The sequence below is a fragment of the Lemur catta genome, chromosome 7 (assembly GCF_020740605.2).
Source record: "Lemur catta isolate mLemCat1 chromosome 7, mLemCat1.pri, whole genome shotgun sequence".
NCBI lineage: Eukaryota > Metazoa > Chordata > Mammalia > Primates > Lemuridae > Lemur > Lemur catta.
The window spans coordinates 17,018,244-17,038,307 of record NC_059134.1 but is presented as its reverse complement, the minus strand read 5'-3'; the positions used below and the strand labels follow the sequence as shown (position 1 = coordinate 17,038,307).

Here is a 20,064-nt window from a genome sequence, read left to right as displayed (position 1 = left end):
TAGAGAGATTGGCCTAGGGAAAGAATTTATGAAGAAGACCCCAAAGGCAATCACAGCCACAACAACAATAAAGAAATGGCACCTGATGAAATGAAACAGCTTCTGCACAGCCAAAGATACTGTCACGAGAGCAAACAGACAACCTGAATGACACTGCAGGCTAGCTCCAGGTCTGGCCCCGGGAGGGGGACGGCAGCGCGAGGTCCCCCCAGGGGCATCAGGCGCGCTCCCTCCCTTGAGGTTTCCACCCTGCCTAGCACTGGAGCTCAGGCTCTGGGCGCCAGATTAGGGTCCTGAAGCCCAGCTGCACTCTGAGCCAGAGTCCCCAAGCCACAGATGACTTCCCCAAGGCCGCTCCCAGGAGGGCGATGGCTCCAGCCGCCACAGGCTCTGCAGCCCAGCAGCAGCAGTTGAGCCCGGACGGCGCCCGCCCGCCAGCTCACACGTGGAGCCCAGGCCGGACACGGCGCACGCCTCGGCCGAGCTCCCTGCCAGACGCCCAGGGCCTCTCCCAACAAACTTGGGGGGGGGGGCGAGCACTCACCAACCGCGGACTTCCTCCTCTTGGTCGGCGTCCAGCGGGCCATGGCGACGACCACGACAACGAGGATGACCTCGCACTGCTGGGGCTGCGGCCCTGGCGGCAGCGGCTACACCTGCGTGGGCGCCGGCCGCCACGCAGCACGCTGGGCAGCCCTGCCGCGCCTGTGCACCCGGGTCTCTTCTGCCAAGTTCTGGCCGGCTTCGCCCACATGCGCGGGCGCCTCCCCGCCTCACCACCGCCCCAGGCCTGGACAGATCCGTCTGCTGTCACCTGCTAGGCTGGAAAAATGTAATAGGAAATTGTGTTTATTCAATGTAACTAAAAAATATACTTACCATTTTTAGGTGATTATGCTTGTTATTTTTAAAGTTAATAAAGTGTTATTTTTTTAAGTATTCTCAAAGAATGTACTTGTTATTTCTTTATTCTTTTAAGCTTTAAATCAATGCATGTCTTGGAATAATAAACACATACATGTGAATTTTTTTACTTGTTTAAAACTTAAAAACTATTACCTGTACTTTCCAAATTTTCTCAAAGATTTCCCAATAGGTCACAAATTCTGGGCTGTATCAGCTGCTTTTCTTCCTTAAATTTCAAGAATTATACATAATTATCATTAGATACCTGGCAAGATTTGGGAAGTGGGAAAGGTTGGCTTTCTGCACGACAGGAATCAATATATCAGAGATTGCAAACATTGTGGGGTGGTGAAGCCAAACACTCAACAATCTACGGATTGACAGCCTGTATAACATGCCTGAGCAGTTTTCCCAGGCAGAAGTAATTCGACTTGAAAGTTAGGGTACATAAAAATGCTCTATGAACAATTTTATTCAAAAGGCCATTCCGTGCTTTCCAGATGAAATATCTAGGCAATTCTAAGTAACACTAAATAAAGACTACATACAGTGGCTCTGGCCTGTAAATTCTGGCTACTCTGAGGCCAGGAGTTTGAGATCAGTCTAGGCAACATAACAAGAATCGCATCTCTAAAAAAATTTTTTTAAAAAACCTAGCCAGGCAAGATGGGTGCACACCTGTAGTCCTAGCTACTCAGAAAGCTAAGATGGAAGATCCCTTGAGCCCAGGAGTTCAAGGCTGCAGTGAGCTATAATGGAGCCACTGCACTCCAGCCTAGGTGACAGAGGGAGGCCACATCTCTTAAAAAAAGAAAAAACTGCACACATATCTTAGCTAGTAACACACCACTTCAGAGTTAAAACAGTGTATATGTTACCATACGTTAGATTAAATAATAGTTCTAAAACATATTTCCTTAAAACAACACCTTCAATTTAAAAACATTCTTCTCTATAATTGAAAGTTTACACATCTCCACAAACTGAGTTAAGAGAATAATATAATTTATAATCACAATTTCCAAAGAACCAAAACAAAATTTTGAATATATATATCTATTATAGCACACACCTTCTGTTTAGATTTGAAAATGTCAGATGTCATAAGATATGGCTTCCACACATGCTGAGAAGAGCTTCCTCCAGGGAAGCCCCCCAGTAATGCCTGGTGTAGGTAGGCAGCTGCACAACCGCCCACGGGCCCCCCAGCCTTCAGACTAATTCCAGTGGCGGAGCTGTGCAGTTCCCAGGCCAGAGGCCAGCTGGACCACACCTTACCAGCTAAACCAGCTTTCCCTCTGTTTCCTACTTCCAGTCATGCTTTACTCACAAATGGTATACCAAGTTGAACCTGATTGTGAACCGCTTGGATTTCAAGATGAAGTGCTCAGAAAGGAATAGCAAATGCAATATTAAGAAGGCTCTGATTCTAACATACACCAAAGACCTCACTTTCAAAGCAACTATGAAGTCAGTTAGTTAATTCACTGGGAGATCATGTCACTGAAAGAGGATCCAAGAAAACAACACTCTTAGTTTACTGATACTATATATAACCAACAACAGGCTGTCCTGGGGCTTAGAGCCTCCTGCTGCTGCTGATCTCATAAAACATCATGTAACATTTCACTACTGAGCAAAACAACAGAAATCCTCGAAAGAATATTGCAGCTTATGGCTCAGATTCTAACATGCACCAAAGACCTCACTTTCAAAGCAACTGTGAAGTCAGTTATTCACTGGGAGATCATGACACTAATAGAGGATCCTAGAAAACAAACACTTTTAGTTTACTGATACTATACATAACCAACAACAGGCTGTTCTGGGGCTTAAGAGTCTCCTCCTGCTGCTGCTCTCATAAGACATCATGTAACATTTCACTACTGAGCAAAACAGAACCCCTCTAAAGAATATTGCAACTTAAGTTTCAATTTGTAAACAAAATTCCAGTTACCATTTTGGCAGAGGTAGACGCCTCACTGCAAAACACATTCATTCGTTTCCTCCTGTAGATATCACATCAGCTTTATCCGCCCCAGAGCCTAGAAATTACTGGTTCAAACTGCACAATCCCAGCCCAATGACACAAATGACCCAAGGATAAGCTTTTCACAGTTGGACCTGAACACGAGCCATTGCCTCCGTTTTAGGTGAGAGAGACTGAGGGTCTTGACAGGATGCTGGGGATAGGCAGAGATGAAGCAAAAGGATTTCACTTTATACTTTTACCCGTTTCAGGATTATAATTATTAAATGGCTTAATCAAAATTTTTGTCCTAGCCAAGCATAATAGGTTAGTTTACCAACGGTTAAAGCATTATATTAATAGATCCCTAAATGAACTAGAAAAGCCAAGCAAAACTCAGATAGGAAAGTTTTTAGGTGACAGTTCCAGCAACACTCCCCCAACCCTCCCATTCCCCCCCTCCCCTGCCATCCCGCCCCAGTATCACAAGGGTCTGGCACAAGCACAATGAAAACACGAAAATCAATTAGCTCTTGCATGGCAGATCTGAAATAAAGCTTTTAACCTTAAAATTCCCTTGGAGGTACTAGAGTGAAAGGGATGTTCAGGCCCTGGACACCAAGGGGACATAGACAGGCTGTCATCTAGGAGGGGTCGTCAGACCTGGGCTCCCAGGAGATGCACATAGAGGGCCCACAGGGCAGAGGGTGAGACAAATGCAAAAATCACAGGGGGCTGCCCTCACAAACCAGCAGAACACTGGGGGAGGAAAGGGATCTCAACGCCAACTCTGGACCCCAAAGCCGAGGGGTGGGGATTGGGGTGGGGGCAGATACCCCAGGGAGTGCTGCAGGAAATGATGTCTAGAGTAATCAGAGGGTGGATCTAGGAAGCAGCCCTGGCCATGGCCCAGCGGGAGGGAGAGGGTGGGAGTGGGAAGGAAGGATGTGGCTCCAAGGGGGAGGACGAGGGGGCAGGATGCGCACAGGAACAAGATGTCCAGGGCGCAGTAGGATAGAGAGGGATGAAGAGCCAGCAGAGGGGCAAGGGAGCAAGGAGCGGCTGGAGAGGGATGGGCATCGGGCCTGGGAAGGGGGAGTGGCTGAGATGAGAGGAAGCCTAAGGGCAGGATGGAGGCAGGCCTCCAGGTGGGCAGGAGGGTCAGCCCAGCTGTGAGGGGGCCGACGGGAAGCCGCGCAGGCAGGACCTGAGGGGACAAGGGTCAGGCCCGAGCCCCACGCTCACTTACCCCTCTCGAAGAACTCCACCACGTACTTGTCTCAGTGCAGGGCCCAGTGGCTGCTCTCTGTGCACAGGCAGAGGAGCACGTTGAGCAGCGTCTCTACGCTCAGGGCGCTCTCTTTGCACCAGGGCATTCTCCCTACCATCAGTGAGAACCTGAACTTGCAGGAAGCCATGCATTGCCTCTGCTATTTTCCAAAAGTCTCGTCCTTCATGAATTTGCTCTGCACTTCAAAATATCCCGTCTTCAGTTTATGAGAACCCTCACATCTCTACAGCTTCACACGTTTTTCCCTCTTTCTACAACTTGCTGCCCAATACTTTAGCCACGAGGCTCACGTGGCTATTTAACTTTTTTTCATTAAAATTAATTAATACTAAATATTTAATTCCCCTTATGCATTAGCTAAGTCTCTATGTGCCTTGTGGCTACCATATTGGACAGGGCAGCTGCAGACCATTCCATCACTGCAGAGCATTCTTACTTAAACACCACAGGTCTACAGTAATCTTCCCCAACTTCTGACTTCCTCTTTAACTTTTCAGCTTAGATATCACTTCCACAAGGAAGGCTTTTCTACCTCTGCCTCATGCCTTCCACAAGAGAGTTAGATTGTCCTTTTCAATTAATATCCCACTCTGTAAGAGTTGCCTGTGTGCTTCTCTGAATTTTCTGGTCAACCAAGGGCTGATTTTCTGATCAACTCATAAGGCCACGGACTTGTCTTCAGTATTGATCAACATCATACTGTGCCCACAGAAATCAAATTAGCAGTAAAAATATTCATGGTGTGTTTATTAGACACTAGTCTCAGAACTTTAAATGTATGATTTCAATACATGCGTATGTACAGTCTGTCTCACTTAGTACATAATTTGGTATTATTATGATCCCAATATTGCAAATGAAGAATCTGAGGGTCTGAGAGGTTTAACCACTAGCCTTTATCCTGTAGAAACTGAGAGGGAAAGACAGGTGACGGGCCAGGCAGCCTGACACTAGCTTAGGCTCTGAAACTCCCTGTCCTTGGCACTCACACAATTTGTGTTGAAAGAATGTAGGAGTACCTATGAACAGGCATTAAAGTAGACAGTGCTTAGTCTTTCATAACATCACTGTGTTTTTAAATCTACCGATTTTCCCACTAGCCGAAAGTACTACTTTCTTTTAATAAGGGCTTTGTACTCTCTCCTTCAGCTCCCAACTGTAGGGTGAAGGGGAAAGGCATATTATACCCACTCTACAATTAAGAAACCTAAAGTCTAGAGAGGGTAAGCAAGACGAAAGGCTGGTGGGCTAATATAAAGTCAAAGTAAGACAGCTTTGGCAAGTATTCAAATGACATGATGCATATGGGCAATGAATCTAAGTCACCAACTTTGATTTTCTTTGGCATTGGTGACTTTGTTTTCTTACAGCCCAAGTCATATTAGTTAGCAGTATCATTTCTTTTTCATATCTGCATGTAGTACTAATGTTATTTGCTAGAATGAAATAGCTAGACATTGTTTTCAACAAATTAAGAAGATGTCTATAAATAGGTCCCCCATCGAATATTAAGCCTCATAACTACTGTATCACTACAGCTGTGCTTATGCTCATAGACTATTATTATTATTATCTCAGATTGAATGTTGATCCCATGAAAAAGAGGTTTTTTAAAGTAAATTTATTTACTACCAAATTTTGCTTAAGTAGGATTCTCATTATAACTGAATATTAACATGATGTTTTCTTGCAGCGTCCAAAGACACGGGTAAACATGAAAATGTATAGTTAATCACATTGTCGACGGTACTACATTCCAATCTGTTGGAAAACCAAAGCATCAATATGGGAAACTTTCTGTTCTGGATTTTGTACATCCAAAGGTAATAGCTAACTAACACTGAGGACTTAATATCAGGCAAGTAATAGTCTACAAACTTTACACATATTGACCCATTTATTCTTGACTAGAAAGTTGTAAGAGTTTTATACTCATTATGCAGATAAGAAAACTGAGGCATAGGGCTCTAATCACTGGCCCAAATAATACAGCTGGTGAGTGACAGACCTGGGTTTGAACTTACGTAATCCAGCTCCAGGGCCTATTTTCTTAACCACTGGACTGTATTGCCTCCCACCAACAGCTCCAGGGACACGTGCATAAATACATTCAGGGTTTTAGAATGGTTTTTCTAAAGAAGCAAGGAAATTAAAAATATCATCCCGTTTTTATCTGAGGATAGCATCTAAGCAGAAAACATAATTTGTATTGTCAACAGAGATTGAAAGAAAAACAAGCTGTGAAATACAAAACTATAAGAAGAGATTTCTGATAAAATCAAGCTCTTCAAGTTGATTGAAGAATTTACCTAGTTAGATAAAGAAAAAATATCAGGGAACAAATATTTTATGATCAATATTATACTTCTATTTGCTTATTTTCCAACATAATATCACTTTTGTTTAACGGGAACAAAAGTTTCAGTTGATGTCTAGAGAATTTTTCTTAGTGCCATTTCATAAAGTGAATTTTGAGTTTTAAATAACCTTACATGTCCAGCTACTTTCTAATATTGGTTCATATAAAGCTAAATTTATCTTTTCCCAAACACGAAGAAAAAAAAACAGTACGAATAAGGTAGCTTAAAAATATGTTCATGACTTTTTCGGCCGAGCGCGGTGGCTCAAGCCTATAATCCTAGCACTTGGGAGGCCGAGGCGGGCGGATTGTGTGAGCTCAGGAGTTCGAGACCAGCCTGAGCAAGAGCGAGACCCCGTCTCTACTAAAAATAGAAAGAAACTATGTGGACAGCTAAAAATATATATATAGAAAAAATTAGCCAGGCATGGTGGCGCATGCCTGTAGTCCCAGCTACTCGGCACGCTAAGGCAGAAGGATTGCTTGAAAAAAAAAAATGTTCATTAATTTTTTATTACCCGTGGCTTTAATCAAAACTCAGATGTAATTTTTCTCCCAATCATAAATTGTCACTAATGACATTTTGTAGATATATGGATTTCCTTCCTTCCTTCCCTCCTTCCTTCCTTCCTTCCCTCCCTCCCTCCCTCCCTCCCTCCTTCCTTCCTTCCTTCCTTCCTTCCTTCCTTCCTTCCTTTAGACAGAGTCTCACTCTGTTGCCTGGGCTAGAGTGAGTGCCTTGGCGCTAGCCTAGCTCACAGCAACCTCAAACTCCTGGGCTTAAGCGATCCTACTGCCTCAGCCTCCCAATTAACGGGGACTACAGGCATGCGCCACCATGCCCAGCTAATTTTTCCTATATATATTTTTAGTTGGCCAGATAATTTCTTTCTATTTTTAGTAGAGACGGGGTCTCACTCTTGCTCAGGCTGGTCTTGAACTCCTGACCTCGAGTGATCCTCCCACCTCAGCCTCCCAGAGTGCTAGCATTACAGGCGTGAGCCACCACGCCCGGCCTGTATTGTATTCTTTCTTGAGAGCCATTTATAAAGAGTGTACAATGGTTCCTTCTGGCATTGGCTATCTTAGTTACTTAACAGGATTGACTATCAAAGTATCTTTGAGCTACAATTCTGTACCACTCTTCCTATTACAATCCACCACTGAAACTGATTTCACTTATGCCATAAGCATTGGAAGAACCAAGCTACCATTATAATATTCTTAAAAATCATTTTAGACAGAAATCTTGGCTTCAAAACAATGTCTTTATTTAATAAGATATCAGGTACATAGACAATGACAGGGCATTTTTGCACCTTTTCCACGAAGGCATGAACATTTCTGAAAATAATTATTTCAGTGACTAGAGTTTATCTGGAATTGATGTATTAGATCATGCAAACTTCTGTAGAAGTATGAAATAACAAGAGCACATAACTAAAAGGCTTCCATGTTGCAATATCAATTAACCACCCAATAAATTCTATTTTATTGAGCATCTATTAAATGTTGATATGAGTAGCATTCACGCTAAGAGTGGAAAAGCACCTGTCAAAATGTGTGAAAAGACAAATATATAATGATATGGAGCACCCACAGAATGTACAACACCAAGACTGAACCCTGATGTAAACTATGGGCTCTGGATGGCAATGATGTGTCAATGTAGGGTCCATGGGTCCTAACAGTTGTCGCATTCTGGCAGGGGCAGCCTATGCCTGTGAGAAGGCAGGGGGTGTTTAGGAAATCTCTTTTCCTTCCTCTCGATTTTACTGTGAACCTAAAACTCTTCCAAAAAAGAAAGCTTTTAAAAAATGATCAACGCGGGATCACACAAAGTGAATTTATATTATATTTAAATTAACAGAATGCTCAGGGTTGGTTTGGACAGTTTACTAATACTGTATTTGCAGTTCCTTAATCTAAAAGTCTCTAGAAAATCGACATTTATTTTTTATGATGAGGGAAACGTTGGCAGCCAGTCTGATATAACTTGATCTCGTTTGTAGCAAAATGTGACCCAAGTTGATGTGGAGTATGCATAATTTTTATTTTATCCCTGTTAGTGTGAGCATTCATATGTGTTGCTGCAGACATATTAATGGATGCCACCTTAGACCCCGCTGGTGATGGCAGATAATATTTGGATATGTGGCCAGGTTATCCTCCAAAATCCTAATGATCCTGAATTACAAAACTCATCTCACCCAAAAAGTTTTGGGCAAGGGATTGTGGGCCAAATACATCAAGAGATAGAAAGGAGGGAAGGAAGCAATGAAAGAATAGAAAACAGCTGAGTTCGTCCTTTCCCTGATTTCTTGGGAGATTCTAGTGCTAGAGTTCCATGCAGATCCACATTATTGTTATAGAATGGGCATTTTTTAATTAAAATTTGTTAGTAGTAAAGTATAAAAACCTAATAATATAATTCTGATTTCTATTTAGATGTATCTTAAAGCTTTTTATATGAATGCCTGTGGCTCACGTTTTGTTTGTGTGTGTCTAACACAGAAATAAAATCTTTCCTCTCATTCTGGGTGGAAAAGTAAGAAATGTGAGGCTAAAGAGTTAAAGTGTATGTAAATGAGGGAGTTGTTGATAAAAAGGAAGGAAGAAGGAAAGGAGGAAAGGAGGGAAAGAGGGAAGAAAGAAGGGAGGGAAGGAAGGAAGGAAGGAGAGAGGGAGGGAAGGGGAAGGAAGGAAGGAGAGAAGGAAGGAGGGAGGAATGAAAAGAGAAGGAAAAAGAAGAAAAGACATTCCAGTCGGTAGGATCTACATTAAAATGTTTCTTGATGCTTAAGAAACCTTGAAAGAAAAGATGTCAGAGGCAAATTCTAATATTCTGAAACTACAATCCCATAAAAGCATAAATTTAAATCTAAATCATTTGGGAGAAAATATTTAAACACCCTACATTTTTATTTAGAGGTGATATCTATAAAGCCCTTTATATTACATGGACCCATATTATAGGGATTATATATACAAATATTTTATTGGTTATGCATAAAACATAATTTGTTGGGGGGATATAAACTATGGCTTTCTCAGGTATCACTGCTACTTGATTGTTCTGAATATTGGCTTTCTGACAGGGTTTGGAATGAAGCCATTTTTATTAATTTAGTTATTTTTGCTGATATAATAGGCCATCTATCATGTTAATGATGTATCGGTCTGCAGTCCCACCAAACAATAATTACAGAATGTTCCTAATAGTAAATCATTTGTCACAATCACAGCTCAGTACAACAACCTTTTGTTGAGCAGGGGAAGACATTATCTGAGTAGCAATACACCTTTATGCGAACTGATTAGAGAGGGCTTACACCAAGCAGTCAGGCAAAAACCTGTGAGTTCCAAGTTGGAACTGTCCTTCCTCACATCTCAACGTGGGGACCTGCACTGTGACCTACTGAATTTTCTCCTGTGCTAGCCTATCTGACACGACAAAACCACAACATTCTGCCCAGGAGAGAATACACTAAGACTAGGTTTCATAAGAACCTAAAAAATAGACGCCTCTGAAAAGGAGGAAAAACAAAGTGATGAGAAAAAAGAAAATATTAAAAGTTTTACTTCTGTTTCCTTTTTTTTTTTTTTTTAGCAAGAACTGGACAAAGAAAGTATATAATATGTAAAAATAAAAATTGAAGTTAACAAAAAGGGATCCATATCTAAATTAAGTGGAAGTCTCATCATCAGAATAATGGTCAGGTTCTTCTTTGTAAAGATTCACAACCTGATTTCAGTTATTCTTGAGCAGTATTTTGAAATCATAAGAGCAAACGTTTATTAAGAGTTTCTACATTCAGGGAAACTTTTTTCAAAATAGACTTTTTTGTTGAAGCATAATAAATGTACATAGTTTTGAAGTACATGTGATAATTTAATACATTCATATAATTTGTTAAATTCAAATCAGTGTACTTGGGATATCCGTGGCCTTAACTGCCTGTCTCTTCTTTATGTTAGAACTATTTGAATTCTTCTTTTCCAGTTATTTTGAAATATACATAGATTATTGTAAACTGTAGTCTCCCTACTGATCTAACAGTGGGTCTTATTTTATCTATCAAACTGCATTAAATAGACTTTAATATTTTAGAACAGTTTTAGGTTCATGACCAAACTGAGTGGAAGATGCAGAGATTTCTCATACAGCCCTTTCCCCCTTCACAGCCACGTCCTCTGATAGAGTGGTACATTTGTTAACAACTGATAAAATCCGATCTGCTCAGGTCTGTTGTAATCTGTCCTTTAGATGAGAAGGAATCGAAAAACTGGAAGCTACCAAAAAGTCAATTCAAGTGAAAGGAATACACATCCTTGCTTTTGAAGACTCTGAAGTATTTGAAAAAAGATGATGGGTGTTTTTGACTCTAAGCTCATTCGAAGGCAGGGGAAGAAAAGAACAACAGACCACTTTGCTTTTCCAAAGAATGCTTTTGAAAAACATAGCATTCCACAGGACACCAAACAGCTAAAGATTTTAAATACAACTAAAACAATTGCTGACATTATTTAGAGCAAAACTACAGGCAAAAAAAAAAAAAAACATCAAATGACCCCAAATCATGTCTGAGGCATTACAAAATATATATATATATTATATATATAATATATATAAAATATATATATTATATATATAATATATATAAAATATATATATTATATATATAATATATATAAAATATATATATTATATATATAATATATATAAAATATATATATTATATATAATATATAAAATATATATATTATATATATAAAATATATATATTATATATTATATATATAAAATATATATTATATATTATATATATATAATATATATAATATATATTATATATATATAATATATATAATATATATTATATATAATATATATTATATATATATATAATATATATATAGAAATGGGGGAAACAGATTCAGAAGAAATGATTTGTAAGGATGTGGTTAAAACTATTTATATACCAGGTTCTATTTGTTTTACAGCTAGTGGTGCACAGACAGCATGAAAGGTTATCTTTGACAAGGTTTTAGCTATTATTTTCTTCCAGTGAAATGGTATTTCTTGAGAAAAAAAAGGTCTTTGGAACAAAATAACAATAAATCCTGATTTAGATACATAAACCTGCCATTGGTATCACATATCAGTGTTCTTTCTCACTCGATACAGGCGTTTTAAAGATAAATGGTAAAACTGAACTGGAAATCCACCTGGCACATTCGGTTCACCTTGCAGCTAGGGTGGGACTCTCCGAGTCTTTTTTCCGTGTAGGGGTGCAGAGATGTGGCCTGTTTTCTGCACTTCCCCATTTCTTACCTGGGATTCCTTCATCAACTCTCCAGTTGTAAGAGAGCACTCAGAATAAGCAAGAAACAAAGTAGAACAAAACTACTAGAGCAACAAAAAACATTTCATCTGTGCATTAACCTGAAGATGACTGATACTTTTGAGGAAAACAATAGGAAAATTTATATGTAGAACATTTGCAGAAAGCTGCAGTTACGGCAAAGTGCTCCATCGCAATGTGAGTATCAGGAATTTACTTGGAATTTGCACTGAATCAGGAGTGACCAATTTTCCCTAAGTTTTTCTTTCTCATTCTGTTCTAGTTAACCACGTTTATAGCTAGTTTTTAATTCATAAAGTTTTTGTCTGGTCTTCCTTTTGTCTGTTCAGACAACTTTTACTTTTTAAAATATTTTTGGACCTTCTGTTTATTGATAGTTATTCACAAAACTATTTTTCATTCAATTCCATGATGTATTTGAAGTTTTAAATTTAACACACTTATTCCCTTATTCCCTTTTAACCTGGTTTTGTACCACTTGGTGAGAGCAAGTGAGGTTTTTGTGGATTTGTGCTATTGTACAAAATGTACACTTATATTTGTAAAGTTTACCCATAATCTAAATTAGTTTTAGATGGATCTACTTACTCATAATCTAGATTAATTCCAAGCTGGTATGGGAATGGCATTATAACTAGATAGTTGTTTACTTGGTTACTAGGGAGGAAAAGATAGATGTAAAAGTTTCATCACCCTTTTGTTTTGACGCTCAGAAATGTCTAGGAAGCATTTTGAAATTTAGTACGATGCAAGAGCAATATACAGAAAGAATTATAAAATAAATTGTAGAATTTATTGCTCCAGTTTGAAGTTAGGTCATTTAAGAGATGCATGAAAGAATAAAGGACCTAGGACACAAACAGATTTTTTTCAAGAGGTCTATAAGGGCAAACTATTTTCATGGTCATACAGGACACTATTTACCTTTTCACTCTCAACTCTTTCATGAGTGTTCAGTGGGGTTTTCTAGAAACTAAATGACCTGTGATATCAAAACAAATTGAAATGTGGAAGCAGATGTGAAAATCCAGCTGTTTTTATTAAGCCAGACATTAAAGAAATTTGCAAAAAATGTAAAAAAGTGACTTTTCTCATTACTTTTGTTTCGAAAAATATGTTAATAAAAGTATGTATTAGCATATAAAAAAAGAAGTGATACAACTGTTGTAAAGAACTCATAGAAATGACATGTGAAGGAAAACCAAAGATCAAGATGCAGAGCATAGAGACAGACTGCATTTAAATACCTGACAAGTGGGTGTATGTATGTATACAGGTGTGCATGTATAAAAAACATGTATTTCAATGAAATAGAATTAGAAGTCCAAAAATAAACTCACATTCTGGTCACTGTATTTTCAATAAGGATGCCAGAATGATTCATGGAGAGAAAATAGACTGTTCAACAAATGGTGCTAGAATGACTTGATGTCCACATTCACGAATGATTTGGATGCATACTTCACAACATAAACAAAATTAACTCAAATCATAAGATATAAATGTAAGAATTATTATTTTAAAACTTCAAAGAAAAACTCTGGAGTAAATCTTTGTGAGCCTCGGTCAGGCAATGGTCTCTTAAATATGATACCTAAAACACCTGTGACAAAAGAAGACAAATAAATAAATTGGACTTCATCAAAATTAAAAACATTTGAAATTGAGGCCGGGCGTGGTGGCTCATGCCTGTAATCCTAGCCCTCTGGGAGGCCAAGGCAGGTGGATCGCTCGAGGTCAGGAGTTCGAGACCAGCCTGAGTGAGACCCCGTCTCTACTAAAAATAGAAATAAATTATCTGGACAACTAAAAAAATATATATATATAGAAAAAATTAGCCAGGCATGGTGGCACATGCCTGTAGTCCTAGCTACTCGGGAGGCTGAGGCAGTAGGATTGCTTAAGCCCAGGAGTTTGAGGTTGCTGTGAGCTAGGCTGATGCCATGGCACTCACTCTAGCCCGGGCAACAGAGTGAGACTCTGTCTCAAAAAAAAAAAAAAAAAAAAAAAAAATTTGAAATTGAACTGACATCATTAAGAAAGGAAAAGACAACACACAAAAAGGGAGAAACATTTGCAAATCCTGTACTTGATAGCGATGTAAGAAATCTTTCTCATCCCTCCTTTTTCTCTTAGTTGTTTCTCAACTTTTAGGTACAATTGTTCTCATATAGTTAGTGACTTATCTGGAAAGCCTTGTTAAAATACATTGCATGCACATATACAGTCTCTTACACGTGTATAATGTTAATATCATGACTCACATTATCACATGGTGCAGAATACTTTATAATCTTTTAAAACAAATCATTTTATTTTCTTTTTGCTGAGCACTGCCTTTCCCTTCTCAACCCTCTCAATTCATTACCGAGTTATTCATGTTTATAACCTAGCACATACCTTCTCATACATTATTACTTGCTCATATAACTATATACATTTATAGGGCCTATAAGAAATATTTTTGACCTCTTGCTTCTCTCATTTAACAATATTACACTGCAATACCTCCAATACTCTATGTTGTAGATGTATTATGATTTATCCAAACACTTGCGATGCTAGAAACTCAATATTTTTCCAGGTTTTTAATCAACAAAAACAATGCTAAAATAATCATCATTATGCCTGTCTTCATATGCCAGTAGTTTTACTGCAATGAGATAAATTCCCAGAAAGTTCTCTTTCAGTTTACTCTATATGGTCAGATGGTTTTCTCAAAGCCTGTAATAATTCACATTCTCCCAGGCAACATCTAAAACTATCTTCCCGTCTCCAAGCATTTCCAAATAGCATTCCCTTGACTGTTAAGGAGCTTTAGAATCTTTAAAATTTGTAAAATGTTTGATTTGCTTTTCTATACTTGTTTGTTTATGTCTTTTCCCCTTTTTTTGTGGAGTTGTTTTCTCAATTCTTATAAAATTGTACAACAAGATGGGTGGGTATCAATCCTCTTTCACTTGCAATTAAACTATATTTTTTCTAATCCACCATTAGTCTACTGATTTGTATAATGTATCTTTTGCCAAGAAAAAGCCTTATAATTTTATACAAATATGTCTACTTTAATATATATAATATGTGCACAATTACCCCATATGTCACAGTTCTGATACAACAACCTGACCTGAAAGCCCATCCTCTCTTACTTGCATTACTACAAACCCCTCTAAACTACATTCCTGCTTCACACATTGTCTCACAGTTTATTTGAAACACAGCAGCCAAGAGCCTCTTTTAAAAACATAAGTCAGATTGCATTTAAATCACCAGTACTCCATTTCATTGAGAGAAAAGGCCCAAGTTTTACATATCCTTTAAGATCCAGGATGACCTCCTAACCCCTTGCTACATCTCTGTCTTCATCTCCTTTCTCTGTCTCTCTCACTCCTTTCATTCACTGCAACAGCACTTATTGTTTTCAAACATGCCAAAACTATCATGCTGGGGGTTTTGTATTAGCCATTACACCTGTCTAAAAGGACATTTTCCAATATCTACTTTATATGTCAACTTCTCAATCAATTAGTCACCGTGTTTGATTCATCTAGATAGCCTCAGCATGTAGCTTGTTTCCTGAAATACGGTTGTCGTTCTTTGGATTGCTTCTCATTCTTGGATGCCATGGAACTGGAGTGAAGCTGCTATGAGGCTGTGTCTTAATATGCAAGTTTAATTTGGTCAACGTTAAAACAGTCAAATTGAGGAGTTTGCTTAAGAGCAAAGTACTGCAAGGATGCAGGCTTTAGTTCTCAAAAATGAGCAGAGCATGTTTTAAAGAGACAAAATATTTTTGCTGTTTTTTTCCAGGCCATTCCCTCTGTTACATATTTCCTACTGTCAGTATTTCCTTTCCATATCTAAGGGAGGAGGAGTGACTACTCTGTTACAAAAGGTGTTGATACTAGGACCAGCAAATGGGGAATGAATGGCCATTTCAATCCATAAATCAAGGATTTAGCAATGCTGAACATCAAAAACAAACAAGCTAACAAACAGTGGTGAATTTTGCAGTGCCAAAATATTGAATAGAGATTGCAAAAATTGGAAAATCATAAATATATTATAGTTATATTGAAAATGTTTACTACTTTTTATATCAGATTGATGATTTTTGAGTAGTCATGTTTTCGTCTGTTTCCTAAAGGAAATATGATTCAACATTCTATTCCAGGAAAGACACTGACACGAGTTGTTTTATTTACCAATGTTTCTTTCAAATTATCATATCTCTCTCAGCTGCAATTTGAAGTTTTTATACTTTAAAATCCATATAGAATGAGCATATGGAAACCAGGAAAAACAAGTATAATTTGGGCCCTCCAGACTTCTGGGATTAACTTTTTAAAAATCAAATAACTTTAGCTTTTATCCTACTGAGATAAATCCTGTGATCTCCATAATGTGCTAGGGTTTTCCAGAAAGAAGAAGAGAGTCATAGGTAGGTATTTCATTTTCTCATAATTTTACTTTCTAAAGTTTGTCTTCCTAACTTGAGTTTCAAAAACCACTCAAAATTCTTTATCAAGAAGCCACTATTTCTTCTCTACTCAATTCCCCACAAACATGGCCACAGTGTTTCTGCTTTCATTCCTCAAATAATAATACTGTATGACCATTGCATATTATAATTTTTATCAAAACTCATTGGACAGTGCACAATAAATACAGTGTTCCACAGAACAGCATACAAATTCAGATTAAACTGCAGTTTCTAAATCCTCACTGAACATTCCCTACAGAGGGACCTCTTAATTATTGACTGTGTGTCTCTTTGGGTCCTGGGCTAATGACATTTGCTGGAGTCCTTTTACTCACATGCCTTGATCTCTGAAATACATGTCCCTGGTAATATTTCAAACTCATTTTTTTCAATTTGCTGAGGAAGTCCCCTCCCTGTCGCAGCCAATGATCTCCCAACTATACTAGCTTAAAAGGCCTCCTCTTTCCCAAAAGAAAGAACTATCAAACTGCTTTCCAAAACAAACACACACTTAAAAGAAGCGATACCCTCCCTGTCAGAAATTCATGTATCAGTCTAGAAAAAAGCACAGGCAACTTCCAAATTAGAAATGTTTTCTCATATTCCATGTTTACTGAAATACAAATAGTAAAGCAGAAGAAAAATATAGTAGGGAGAGCAGTAGACTTGAATAAGAAGGTGAAGAGTTTAGTTTTTTTCATTAAGAAGTTGTGTGACTGTGGCCATACCACCCTGAATGTGCCTGATCTTGTCTGATCCTAAGAATTTGTGTGACCAAGTAAATCATTACCATACAGAGCTTCACTTTCTCATGCATGCAATAATTAAATATTGTCCTCCTGTTATGTGCTGGTTTAAGTGCAAAAAGACAAGTATAATAAGTTTAATAAGAAAACTCTTAGTGAAATGATAGCTAATCCATAGTGTTTACAGTTGCAAAGTAGTCTATACTTAACAGTCCTTATGAAACCTCCCATCTCTGGCATTTAAAGAAGACACATTCTTGCCCAGTGTTTGATAGAAAGATGGGAGTAGAAACAGATTAATGGATTAATGCCACCAGTAGCAAGTGGCAGATAACAATTCCCACCCCTCTAATGACACAATGATTCACAAAGTGTTACTTTGCTTGATCATATGTATACTATTTATTTTTATTCAAAGAAAAAAAGTAATAATGTTGCAAATAATTTCTTTCATAATGTTGTTACTATACTGAAAAAAGGTGAGAAGAAATCAATTAAGAAAATAGTGAGGAAAGGAAAAACACATACTACATAAACAGTGAACATAAATTATTGAGAGAAGGCTCAAATTTTCTTCCCCACAGTAAAAAACAGGATAAGAAGGCTGTAACTAAAATACTGTAATTAAACAACAGAATATCCCTCTCCTGTAACTACATGCACAGAGACATCCTACTTCTGATCAAAACTTTCTTCTACTAATGGTTTTTCTCAGGGCAAGATGAACATCTTTGTTCCTCAAGCTGTAGATTAAGGGGTTCATCAAAGGAACTGTATTGGTGTAAAAGACAGAAGAGATTTTTCCCTGATCCATGGATTCAGCCGACGACGGTTTGAGGTACATATAAATACCTGATCCAAAGAATAGAGAAACAGCGATTATGTGGGAACTGCAGGTGCTGAAGGCTTTGGACCTGCCCTCCTTGGTCTTGATATGGAGGATGCTGGAGAGAATAAAACCATAAGAGATAAAGATGGTGAGAGTAGACACAGTGAAGATGATGCCTGCTGCAATGAAAACCACCAGCTCATTTATGTAGGTGCTGGTGCAGGAGAGCTGGAGCACAGGGAGGATGTCACACAAATAGTGGTTGATGGTGTTTGCATCACAGAAGGTCAGTCTCAGCATGCATCCAGTGTGGGCCATGGCGCCAGAGAAGGCCATCAAGTATGAACCAAGCATGAGGTTGCAACACACTTTAGGGGACATGGCAATGTTATACAAAAGTGGGTTACAGACTGCCACATACCGATCATAGGCCATTGATGTCAGCACGTAAGTTTCAGAAATGGCAAAAAAGCAGAAAAAGAAAAGCTGTGTCATGCACCCCCGGTAGGAGATAATGTTCTTCTCTGATATGAAGTTCACCAGCATTTTGGGTGTAAACACAGAAGAGTAACAGAGGTCTATGAAGGACAAGTTAAAGAGGAAAAAGTACATGGGGGTGTGAAGGTGGGAATTCAGCCCAATTAGAGTTACCAGGCCCAAATTTCCCAACACAGTGACCATATACATTGCTAGAAACAAAAGGAACAAAGGGAGTTGGAGACCTGGCTGGTCTGTTAATCCCACCAGAATGAATTCAGTCACAAAAGAGCCATTTTCAGGAGCCATTCTTCTCTAATCTGTGGACAGAGGAAATAAGGGTTGCATTGGATTACATTCCAGCTTTTCCCACCATAGGTGCACTCAAGAGTGTGAGTTGTACCCTGGGATTATCTGAGACTAGCCCAACATAGACCCACAGAATCTGCCTTTACCACTACCATGATACTGATGGACAGTGACTTCCCCTCATGAGAGACTTACTAAACTAAATACAGCAAAAAAGCACCACCTACTTAGCCCACAGGTTGTAGGGAGGGAGGCTCTGTCCCCCTAAGGTTTGCTAAAAAATCACTGACATGAGGTTGATTAATTAGAGGAAAAGACATGCAAATTTATTTAGTGTGTATAGAAGGGAACCTTCAGAATGAAGATTCGATTCCTCAGTGAGATACAGAGCTTTTGAAAGAATTGGGGCTTTGCAGCAGTAGGACAGCTTTTGCAAGGGAAAAATGCAGAGGCTTGGCTAGCTAGCAAAGGTGGTCTTATGTAAATTAAGCCTTACAGGTACCAGAGCCCTCTGAGAGAAAAGATGGTAAATGCTTTTCTCTTCTCAGGACTTAAAAGATGTCAGACTCTCAGTTACTCTTTCCTTGATTGGGAAAGGAAAGAATTAGCTGTATTAAAGGAGATCCTCAAAAGACATAAATTCCCTCCCCCACCCCTGCGCCACAGAAGACAGCTTTGCAGTTACTCCCGCCTGTGAGACCCATAGCAGCCATCTCAAAATATATCAAAAAAATATATATCGTGTGGTAAAATATTTCTAATTTCATTCAAGAATGAAGGCCAGTGGTTCCATATGTAAATGTGACTGCTAGAAAGGCCAAGGGATTAGAAGGAAGAAGGGTGGAAGAGCACAGAATCATCCTTCTCTCATTTCTTCATTCGGGTGAGCCCTCTCCTCACCAGTCAAATCAGAGGCAGAGGCCTGAGCATCCCAGTGCCGATGTCTAATGCAGATTAGACTCTGGTGGTTGGAAGCCAGGAACACAGTTGCCAATCCAAACACAAGGCCCTAGGGTCCAGGAGAAGTTCAGTTACGTCTCATGTCATAGAATAAAAGCCCTAAATCTAGACCAGGGAGACCTGTGCCCATGGACATGGAACATACTAATTAGATACTGCAAACACAGGGTCCACTAATGTCGCTGTTTATTCTTTGCTCCCCTCTCAAACAGATGCTTCCACTAGTTTCATCTGAGCCTCAGGAAAGCACAAAATAGGAAAGAGGAATATCTTAGATCCCTGGACTTCCCTCTCAAAACAAAGAGGATGCTAATATGCACAGAATTCGGAAACTCACCCTTAGGCCAGAAAACCTTAATGTTCCCTATT

The 20,064-nt window shown here is 38.9% G+C and overlaps 1 protein-coding gene and 1 long non-coding RNA gene across 2 annotated transcripts in view; both read right to left on the bottom strand.

Annotated features, from left to right (window-relative positions):
• Positions 1–628: 628 nt before the first annotated feature.
• Positions 629–20,064, bottom strand: part of LOC123641212 — a 36,490-nt gene continuing 17,054 nt past the window's right edge. Inside the window, exons 2-3 of the long non-coding RNA XR_006736245.1 lie at positions 1,060–1,132; positions 629–822 (exon numbers count right to left, since the gene is read on the bottom strand). This is a non-coding gene — a long non-coding RNA (uncharacterized LOC123641212). The remainder of the gene's footprint in view (positions 823–1,059; positions 1,133–20,064) is intronic.
• On the bottom strand, positions 17,803–18,788 carry LOC123641211 (olfactory receptor 145). The gene has a single exon (XM_045555755.1). It carries the CDS (start codon positions 18,733–18,735, stop codon positions 17,803–17,805), a length of 933 nt encoding a protein of 310 aa, XP_045411711.1. The 5' UTR covers positions 18,736–18,788.

What these genes read in the sequence shown, in the direction of transcription:
- LOC123641211 (XM_045555755.1), bottom strand. Translation starts at nt 18,735, where the DNA reads ATGGCTCCTGAAAATGGCTCTTTTGTGACTGAATTCATTCTGGTGGGA.